The sequence below is a fragment of the Nansenia antarctica genome, assembly GCF_963989245.1.
Source record: "Nansenia antarctica genome assembly, chromosome: 7".
Taxonomy (NCBI): Eukaryota; Metazoa; Chordata; class Actinopteri; order Argentiniformes; family Microstomatidae; genus Nansenia; species Nansenia antarctica.
Window position 1 is genome coordinate 816,635 of NC_137677.1, and position 11,452 is coordinate 828,086.

General features: G+C 42.9%; 1 protein-coding gene across 2 annotated transcripts in view; it reads left to right on the top strand.

Annotated features, from left to right (window-relative positions):
* Nucleotides 1-682: 682 nt before the first annotated feature.
* The window catches only part of slco2a1 (solute carrier organic anion transporter family, member 2A1), a 27,066-nt gene continuing 16,296 nt past the window's right edge, over nucleotides 683-11,452 (top strand). For both annotated transcript variants that reach the window (XM_080537280.1, XM_080537279.1), the window contains exons 1-3: nucleotides 683-818; nucleotides 9,691-9,828; nucleotides 10,004-10,169. In XM_080537280.1, the coding sequence (XP_080393406.1) occupies nucleotides 762-818; nucleotides 9,691-9,828; nucleotides 10,004-10,169 (361 nt within the window). In that variant the 5' untranslated portion in view covers nucleotides 683-761. The remainder of the gene's footprint in view (nucleotides 819-9,690; nucleotides 9,829-10,003; nucleotides 10,170-11,452) is intronic.

An 11,452-nucleotide genomic window follows, 5' to 3' on the forward strand; every position in this document is an offset into this window, starting at 1 on the left:
CTCCTACAGGAAGTCCGTGGTGGTGTTGATGTGAAACATGCAGGTATGAAGAGATTCAACAGTTCACTGAAGTTCATCTAGAGATGTTCCTGTAGGGAGGTTCAGCTTGGCGGTTTGGGTCAAATAAACAGATAATCTTTGTCCCCAGAAGTAGAGATACTGTCGCCTAGCCCCATCTTGTGTACAACATCCACATGTAAACACACACTTATTTAAACGTTTTAAACTCATTTAAGTAATAAACGTTCCACTGTCCTTCAATTCTAATATTGTTCAAATATTGTGCTTTGAGTAAGTTAACGTTAACCTCCTCGTCCAGTCATAATTATATTGAATGAATGAAAGCTTTATTTCGAACATGTGAAAAAAGAAATAGTTATAACAACAAAAAACAAAAACAAAACAAAACAAAAAACACTATTTACTTAACATGTCCGAAAGGGAGTAGGAAGAATATTCATGTCATTACAAGAAATGCACATACTTACAGGAATCATCGTTCATCGTTTCTTTGCAGGAAAACACCGTATAAAAGCCATGCGGTCATGTTTCAAATATGGACATGTGCCAAATATGGACATTCATTACGTTCCAAATATGGACATTCATTAGTTACGTTCAAAACATCACAGCGTGTAGTTGGACTCAGCCCACAACGACATCACTGACATGACAAGCTGCTTAAAAGCTGCTTCAGACTCACTACCCTACACCCTGACACACTGCCTGTTCTCTCTGTCTCTCTACTCACACACACAGGCATGGAGATGTATGCAAAGGACATCAAGAAACCAAGGAAATTATTTTGTAGCATTAAGGTAAATACTTACTTTAATTATTATCATTATTGCTCTAGGTTATGGATTTGTGACTTGGTTATTGTATTGTTATAATTATTAGTTATTATAGCTATTTTGCTGTTAATACTTCCTTTTAATGCATTAGGATTATTTACTCCTGTTTTTATAACTAATATTCAGTTAATTGTTTGTAAAATGCCAGGAGATTGTTCCATTATGGCAACGTGTGTCATTTGAAGTACCAACTATTCCTGGAATGTGCTCTTGAGACATACAGTTGTTTATATTACCTGTGTTGTGTTGAAGGTAAGTGTTGCTGGCATTATTGTGTGTGTGTGTGTGTGTGTGTGTGTGTGTGTGTGTGTGTGTGTGTGTGTGTGTGTGTGTGTGTGTGTGTGTGTGTGTGTGTGTGTGTGTGTGTGTGTGTGTGTGTGTGTGTGTGTGTGTGTGTGTGGTCACAATCTGACCACAAAATTGCCAGCAATTGGAGTAACAACACATCTGCTCTGAAGTTACACAGAGGTGATACTGTACAATAGGTAAACTATGATTAAAGATACAATTAATTATTTACAATATAATCAATGCTAATCAAGCATTGGTTAACTTACAACAGGTAGAAAACAATGTAATCCATCACAGATTGCCTTTCCCATCATTGTAACCCCATGATAGATTATTCCTAATATGTTTTTCACACCAAACACTTCACTGGAGCTTCTACAGTTCAGGGCAGGTTATGTTGTCATCTAGACAATGAACTCCTATCTGACTATCCTTTAGAGATCATTATCCCCGTAAGGCACACGTGAGTCAAAAGTCCTACCTCGTAGTAGATCACTAGGCTGAGTGATTAAGTGATCATTTCATGACTCATTGTTACGATGCGTCTGCAATATAATCAACTTTGCTTCCGTCATTTCTTAGAATTTATCATGTTTTGGCTTGTCAGTTACTCGAAATGATGTACTGTATATATATATATATATATATATATATATATATATATATATATATATATATATATGTACTGTACAGTATACAAATAAATACTGTCCCCCAGATCGGACACCTGAGTGAGTATGAGCCTATTACAACAATGTAACTCCTCTCTCTTTGGATAATTGCTAAGTCATTAAGTCACAGCCTTTACTGTAAATGTGATGAATGGCTGCTGACTTGTTCCTAATCTACCTGTCCTTGGTGACATGGTTGTTGACCCCCTCTCTGCTGTCCACATGTTGGAGAGGATACAGAGGAGGTGGTTTGGGAAAGGGCCTGTCAGACTCGGTCCAAAACCAACACAGAAGAGACATGACAGACACAGAGACACAGAGACGCGCCTCCACATCCAGACCCTCTCAGCCAGAGTTGTTTACGTTCAGGGTTCTCACAGGGCTGCGGTAGGTCCGTTTAGAACCAGATTAGTTTTGCGGATTGGTGGTTATTGCAAATGCTGAACCTCCCCCCACGGCTAACCCCCCCTCCCCGGCTAACCACCCCACCCCACTCCCATTTCACACTTTACCCCCCCCCCACCTCTCCCCCCAACTAAAACCTCAGATGTGTACAGGAAGGGGTGTGTGTGTGTGTGTGTGTGTGTGTTTGTGAGTGATTATGTTGTGCGTGGGCATGTCAGTTCATGAGCAGCAGCCAGGTAGTCAGTGTGCTGTTTGTACTCTGCCCATAGTCAAGGCTGTGTGACGTGGACGAACATGCCGTTCAGTCTGACTGTTGTTGCTGTAATACTATTAGGAGGACCTCATGCATCACTATCCAGGTAGCTCAGACGTCCAACTGTAATAACAGGCTGTGACATAGGCTTGCATAACAGTGTTGAACACTGAGAACCTGTTTTGTGATGTTAGAATTAGGCCTATAAGGTTCTATCTCCATTTTTGTCCAAATTGAGTTTTTTTTACATAATCTCATCCATTAGGTGTTTATTAATGCCTGTGTGGTGTTATTTTTAAAATGTTGACATTTTTTAGTTAGTAATTAATTAAAAAACAAAGGTTCCATCTCTCATGGCGCGTTAAGATTCATAACAGGCTGTAAACCCCTTATGCATCACTGTGTGCTATACTCTCTGGTTAACTGGTCATCTCTCTCTATCCGCCGAACCCTTCACTGGTATATTTTCATTTACAAATCCATCCTTGGTCTGCTCCCCTCCTACCTTTCTAACCACCTGTCACGCAAGCAATCCGTCCTCGCACACAGGACATCATCACATACTCCATCCCCTTGGTCCGGACCATGAAAGGCAAAAGGGCGTTCTCATTTGCAGCCCCTTCCTCTTGGAATTCTTTACAGCAGAGTCTGAAACTGTCTCATCTGATCCCTCTTTCCAGTTTCAAGCTCTTGCTGAGAGACATACAGTGCGAGTCCATGATTTGTTCTTGCTATTAAGTTGACCCTCCCTTTTGCCCATTGCTGACCCCTCCCTGTCCCTAGATCTTTAACTGTCTAGTTTTAGGTTTTTGTAGTTTTAGTTTAGTTTTAGATTATCTAGATTGTTTTAGACTAGTTTTAGACTATGTAGTTTTAGTTTAGTTTTAGACTATGTAGTTTTAGTTTAGTTTTTAGACTATGTAGGCCAGGTTTTGTATTGTATTTGTTTGTGGTGGATGTTGTATGCCTGTGAACAGGTCACACTTGAAAATGAGCCCTTGGGGCTCAATGTGTTTCTTACCTGTATAAATAAAGGTTAAAAAAAACAAAACATAATGGAATGTAAAAACGTTGACGCTCAATATCTCTGAACTGCCCTAAACGGAGATAGAACCTTATCATTCTAAACGGAGATAGAACCTTATCATTCTAAACGGAGATAGAACCTTATCATTCTAAACGGAGATAGAACCTTATCATTCTAAACGGAGATAGAACCTTATCATTCTAAACGGAGATAGAACCTTATCATTCTAAACGGAGATAGAACCTTATCATTCTAAACGGAGATAGAACCTTATCATTCTAAACGGAGATAGAACCTTATCATTCTAAACGGAGATAGAACCTTATCATTCTAAACTCACGGTGTGTAATAACATGCTGTAACATAGGAGTGTTGAACGCTGAGAACCTGTTTGACATCCTGGATTTCTACCCCATCCTATTCATCCAGTGATGAGAACGTCCACCAGCTCAGATGCTGTCAGATGGAAACAGTGGAAGTTCTGAGTTAATGAAGATCACCATGAAACCAGTTTAATTGAGTCTGAGAGGTGTGGTCGCAAATGGATGCAAACATATTCAGAGAGAAACACCCTTCTTACTGCAAGTGGAATCTTTCTCTCTTTTTGGGGGGAATTGATGTATTAAACCCACAAAGCTTCCCAAACAAATTACCAATGGTCCATACTCCAGTTCTCACTGACGTAAGCACCAGGAACAGTATGTTACCGCAAGACAATTTTTTAATTTAAAAGATAAGGAATGTTGATTGATCATTTAACTAAATTCTTAGCATTTTTTTTCAATAATGTTGTTCTGTTTAGCCGACTGATTTCCATCCTGTTTTATATCTACTCTTAGTTTAATGCCAGAACTTTGGTTACCTTCCTTCTTACTGACAGTTTGGAAATTGGAAAAATAAAGAATATATATTTCAGATTTGGCCTAACCCTAACTAAATCAAACTGAAATCCAAGCACAGGAAATGTCAACAAACGTTTAATTGGGAACTATTGTAATCCATCAGTCTTTCCTTACCACATAAGTACATATTGTACATTACTTTGTGTTCATGGCAGCACATTTCAATATATTCTGTTTGCTTTCTCAGTCTCTGGAGCTTATCTTCTGCGGGCTACACCCTCTAGGTACAGAGAAGGTGTTCCACCTCCAGACATGTTCCTTTAGGACACGGCAGCCCCATGATGCATCTGTTTACTAAGAGCTTTCCTTTTCTCTCTGACCTGCGTTCAACCTTTCAAACCTGTCATGTCCCACACAGCACCCCATTTCATCATACTGGAGATTCTGTTTTTCTGTGGATGTCCTCAGGGACCTAACAGCTGTTGTCTGAGGTAGCATGTAGTATGTTGCATGGACAGTATGTCTGAGGTGGCATGGCCATGGACAGTATGGCTCAGCTGGGCCATTTTGGAAAGTAGTGGGTTTCCCTGGAGTTGTTCAGTTGTATGGTTGTTTCATAGTGTATCACAGTCTGGCTGATCCAAGTCTAGCTTATCACAGTCTAGCTGCACCATGAGGGGAGATTGTTGGCTAAGCTGGGCGTCTTTGATCATCATGCTATTGTGTAGAGGAGCGTTTTAAGTGGATTTACGACAATGGTTGGGATTTTTTTTTGGGCCTGTGATCTCTCACCACTTTCAGGTCTTTTGAACTGGTCGGAAATGCAGCAGAACTTTTTTTGTCCAAATGTTTTTTTTTTCTTCCATATTTATTTATTTTCGTCCAGTGTTAACCTGTTAAGACTATTTGACTCATGGAAATCCAAGGGTCCGGTCCAGTGTCTCCAACACGTGTCTTTGGAATAACAGAATCTGGAATATTTAAGTCAGCACTTCCCTCTATTCTCTCCTCTCAGCAGTCCTCATGGCTGAGACAATGGCAGCACTGACACAGAGGTGGAAGTGGAGGTGTTTGTGGACCTTGAGGATGTCCAAATGTTCCACAACGCCAGCGACTCCACGGAACGTTTAGAACTGGAAATAAGAAAGATCAAAGTGTGGAAGTTCACCAGTTTAAAACATCAGAGGGATCCTGGGATGTGCTGCCTGAGAGGGATGAGCTGGGGCGGCTGTGTCTCAGGAGGTAGAGTCGCCGTCTAATGATCGCAAGGTTGGCAGATCGGCGGTTCGAGCCCCGGCTGGCCACATGTCAAGGTGTCCTTGGGCAAGACACTGAACCCCAAAATTGCTCCCAGTGAGCGGGCCGGCGCCTTGCATGGCAGCTTGCAGCCATTGGTGTGTGAATGTGTGAATGAGAGGCCGTTGTAAAGCGCTTTGGATAAAGGCGCTATATAAGTGCAGTCTGTTTATGTGCTCCCTGAGTCCCACTGAAGGTGGACTAGATGATGGAAAACGCCTTTCACAGTTTGCTTAGTTCTGAATCATCTGAGGTTACCAAACGCAGTAATTGGCAAATGATATACGTAGGTCATGAGGTCGTGATGCACCACCCCTGTGGCGCCATCCGCTGTTTGTCATATATGACATAGTGAGTGATCATCAGAATCACACTGTTATTGTTATGATGACTCACCTCCAGAATACCTGCTTCATGTCCTGCTGGAGTTCCTCTTTTGCACAACATCACAGACCTTCCCTGAGTCTCTGAGTCTCTGAGCATTATGTCACTTTCTCTTCATTCAAGTGTGATTAATAACCCTCTGCACTTTGCCCTTAATTGCTTTGCCACTTGGTGTGTGTGTGTGTGTGTGTGTGTGTGTGTGTGTGTGTGTGTGCGCGTGCGGGTGCGTGTGCATGTGCATGCATGCGTGTGTCTGCGTGTGGGTGTGCGTGTGTGTTCGTGTGAATGCATGCGAGCGTCTGTGTATGCGTGTTCGAATGCATGTGTGCTTCTGTGTGTGTTTGTGTGAGTGCATGCGAGCGTCTGTGTATGCGTGTTCGAATGCATGTGTGCTTCTGTGTGTGTTTGTGTGAGTGCATGCGAGCGTCTGTGTGTGTGTGTCTGTGTGTGTGTGTGTGTGTGTGTGTGCGCGTCTGTGTGTGTGTGTGTGTGTGAATAAGGGCGAGGCCTCTTAAGTTGTTGTAAGTGGACGTGTATGAGGACGGCTCTCACCAAACCCTGACCCCAGGCTGCTGTTAAAGCACTTTGATTGATGACATTCTGTCTTGAATTATTTATTAGCGATATTGTCGTACTGTAGAAACAAGCTTGTCAGAACGCCCAGAGGATAAGACAGAGATGAGTTATCTGCCCTGAAATCTGATATTTCAATGGTTCTATTATTATGGAGAAAGGGAATCAATCATATATATCCTATGTCTACAAAGGATTAGCCTGGCTTGTAGGCTAGCATAGCTTGTATTAACCTGAGGCTACGGTAGCAGAGCTATATATATATATATATCTGCCATTCAGACTGCTAACCCTTTCTTTTATCCCAGATCAAAAACAAAGGAATACATTTTGTTGCCCCAAGCCAACAGGTCTTGTTGGAAATCGTTCATAATTAAAGACCCACTTGATACAAAACAGGGATGACATTTTAGCAACAGTGTAAAAGCGGCTATTGTGTGTGTGGTAACCAAACCATCAAGCCAAGTTCCCTTTAATAGGAGCATTAACTGTTCCAGAGTCAGATGGGCTTGAGTTTATTCTTCCTCAGAAGAAGATGTTATGGCAGCTGCTGGATAACAGAAGGGTTGGATTTACTACTTCTGTTTTCAGAAGAAATCCAAATCTCAACATGTCCCCTCAGATCGCCTCCTGCCTCCGCTGGCCCCACAGACCAGCTGAGTCCATGTGAAGGGTGTCACAGTCACAGGAATATCTGTGTCCACTGGCGGACTCAGGGGGGGGGGGGGGGGGGGGCAGGGGGAGCGACCGCCCCTCCTGGTGCCCCCACGGTTGAAAACGTCTCTCTTAAGTGCCCTTTTGAGTGGCAAAATTAGAGGACGTGCCCTATTGGCTGCCCTTCCAATGGTTTAAACTTGACCATGTGCACTGATGGGGTCCCTTCAAACAGCCTGAGTCCGCCACTGTCTGTGTCCATCTGTTGACACACATAATGGCCCAACCCCTCTTTGCAGGCCACTGGTAACCTGTCCAGCACAGGACGCTGATGCTACCACGGGTGTCAGAGAAGCAGCTCCAGAGACGGATGTAAACAAGCGGAATATCTGTCCTCTTGAAGCTGATTGCCGTGTAAACAACTAACACACACAGACCTCCGTACGGCCGTGTGAACTGTTACTCTGTTTATGATGATCTAACACGTGTTTACGTAGCTGATACTGTATGTGTACTGGCCTTCATTAGCACCAAACACTGACCGCTGGCTGGGAGGCCAGAATAGTCAGACTATTTTGATAAAGCAGAGGAATCACAATCACAATCAGAACTGCTTTCATCCCAAAGTACGCAAGAGGCACATTCTCTGGCTTAGGTTCCTCAACATTGGCATTGCAGCAAGATACAAAATCAACAATAATAGAGTAAAGTACAATAAGTAAAGTAAGTAATAATACAGTCATAAAGTCATACATTGATGGTAGTCGTACTACAGTGGAACCAGTCATACTACAGTGGGATCAATAGTGCAATATGCTGTTCATAGTACAGGAGAGTTGTCAGTGTGGCGCAGTAGGCCTGTTAAAACTACTAGACACTGTTCTCTACCTGGTGTTTGAGGAAAGCGTCATCTGAGTGGCCTCTCTGGGGGGGCGGTCTAGCCTCTGTGCCAGATCTGTCTGTCTTTGAATGAAGAGAAAATAGTTTAACTTTCTAATTCTAAACAGTGTGACTGTAACTCCATGTTTCCCTTGTAATAACGTAACCTATCGCGCCTTCAGATCCGTCACAGTGACAGGTGTTTAACAGTGAGAGAGCTGAGTCGCCTTTGAAGGAAATAGGGGGCAACTCCTTGTGACACAGGATGTTTTTAAAGACTCTTCTCACTTGCTCTCAAACACACACAGAGGATCTCGTGGGACTGTAGACAGACAGCTAGAGTGGGAATCATCGTTTATTCCAGCTGCTGCTGTGACAAGGTGCTCCACAGCTTTTGTTCCCAGCACATTTTTTACATTTACATTTTGGGCATTTAGCAGACGCCTTATTCCAAAGCGACTTACGATCAATACATTTGACTAAGCAAGTGAATCATCAATCCACCAGTCGTAGCAGGAAGAGTAATCCAGCTCAGGCCCGGGGCCACTGATAGAAGGAAAAACCTTCTTCTAAACCTAGGTTGTTGTTTTTTTTGTTTCTTTAGACACTGGAGAAACAGAGAAACAGTACAAGGGGGGCAATAGAAGTTTTTAGGGGACACAGTAGAGGGGAAAAGCGGGTGTCTTCAGGAGACGCAGTGCTGGGGGGCAGTAGATGTCTCAGGAGGCGCAGTTAAGGTGTAACCTGAAGAGATGGGCACATGTGGAGTGTGTGTACTGGGACTGCTTGTATGGTGAGGAGGTTGGTTAGTGATTTACCAATGCTGTTGAGATGCATTCAAGATGTTTTCAGGATGTTGGTAAATGTATAACTCCAGGATTTCAACTGTGACTGTGTGTTGCTGTGACAACATGGGTTTATTTGTGCCCATCCTTTTGTCATGTCTATGATCTCCCCCTGTTGTTTTCTCTCACTTCGTGACGTTAGATTAAATAAATTATTAATTATTAGATAAATTATAAGGTTCTATCTCCATTTGTCAATATTTTGTTTTCTACATAATCTGATCCATTAGGTGTTTATTAATGCCTGTGTGTTATTTTTAAAATGTTGACATTTTTTAGTTAGTAATTAATAAAATACAAATCAAATCAAATCAAATTTTATTTGTATAGCGCATTTCTTACAAGATGCAACTCAATGCGCTTCACATAATGAACATTCTCAGTCAATCAATCAATCAATCAATACTGACAGAGGTTCCATCTCACAAAACATAATGGAATGAAAAAACGTTGACGCTCAATATCTCTGAACTACCCTAAACGGAGATAGAACCTTATCATTCTAAACTCACGACTGATCCTCCATCAGTGTTTTACATTTCAACCATTTAGCAACACTTTTATCTCCCTGGAGTAACTGAGGGCTAAGTGTCTTACTCAAGGGCACACTAGTGGCGGTGTTCATGACCTTCACCAGTCCAACTCACAGACCCCAGCTGTTTGTCCAGTAGATGTCTTATCTGTGTGCTGGTCTCTCCCTGGTCTCTCCCCTGCAGCTGTTCGTCCTGTGCCATGGCTTGCTGCAGCTCACTCAGCTGCTCTACAGCTCCTACTTCAAGAGCACCATCACCACCATCGAGAGACGCTTCGGTCTCAACAGCGCCTCCTCTGGAACCATCTCCTCCCTGCACGAGGTAGGAGCCGACCACCACACCACAACACACCACGACACACCACCACACCTCTCTGTCTGTCTGTCTGTCTGTCTGTCTGTCTGTCTGTCTGTCTGTCTGTCTGTCTGTCTGTCTGTCTGTCTGTAGGTGTGGAACACTAACCTGTCTGTCTGTCTGTGTGTCTGTCTGTCTGTAGGTGGGGAACACGGTGCTCATAGTGTTTGTGAGTTACCTGGGGGGGCGGGTCAACCGGCCGCGCTTCATCGGGGTTGGTGGTCTGCTGATGTCCGTCAGCGCCATGATCCTGGCCCTGCCTCACTTCCTGTCTGAGCCCTACACGTATGACTCAGCGTTCAGCCATGGTGAGCTCAGGGGGTCAATCCCAGCATGCATCACATGGCAACAAAGACCCCCAACTAGAAGCACCGTGCGACCAATGTCTGGGTGTGAGGGGGGACATGTCGTGACGTTAGAATTATAAGGTTCTATCTCCATTTTTGTCAAAATTGAGTTTTTTACATAATCTGATCCATTAGGTGTTTATTAATGCCTGTGTGGTGTTATTTTTTAAAAATGTTGACATTTTTGAGTTAAAAATACAAAGGTTCCATCTCACAAAACATAATGGAATGTAAAAACTTTGACGCTCAATATCTCTGAACTGCCCTAAACGGAGATAGAACCTTATCATTCTAAACGGAGATAGAACCTTATCATTCTAAACGGAGATAGAACCTTATCATTCTAGACGGAGATAGAACCTTATCATTCTAGACGGAGATAGAACCTTATCATTCTAAACTCACGATATTCTCTGTGAACATATTTAGTGTAGAATGATACCATATGAGTGTGTATAAATGCTAGAGCAGTCCTAGGCTCACTTCTTGTATAAAAGAGCAGCCAGATAGTATGAAGGGTTTGGCTTGGCTGTTCCTGAGTGTAGAGGCTGTTTGAGTGTTTGGAGAGCCTGGTGCTGCTCTCCTGCTGAACCTGTGCATATAAATCAGTTTGAACATGTTAATCTGTGCATTGAGACATCCAAGGAGATCAGAGTTATTATCTTCATAGGTCAGGTTCTCCCAGGGAGTTAATCAGCCTCCACATCCACTCTTCATTCCTGACATGGTGTTTCTATTTAAGGGTCACAGGAAACATGAAACTAGTCTAGTAAGTAAGTAAAGTGTATTTATAGAGCGCCTTTCGCAGACCAAGGGTCACAAAGTGCTTCACATAACAAGGAAAAAGCAAACACAATAAAACAGAGTACAAGAGCGAGAGCCACAGCAGGTTAAAACAGACAAAAACAAGTAAGACAACCAGGTGTACAACAGCATCAACAGGACACAGAAAGACAAGCCCATTAGGGCTATCCAAGTTATCCTGTCTACATGCATTCACTGTCCTAATGTAATTAACAGTGTACTTTGTGTGTGTGTGTCCTTTGTGTGTGTGTCCTTTGTGTGTGTGTTCTTTGTGTGTGTGTGTGTGTGTGTGTGTGTGTGTGTGTGTGTGTGTGTCTGTGTCTGTGTCTGTGTCTGTGTCTGTGTCTGTGTCTGTGTCTGAGTCTGTGTCTGTGTCTGTGTCTGTGTGTGTGTGTGTGTGTGTGTGTACTTTGTGTGTACTCTGTGTGTGTGTACTCTGT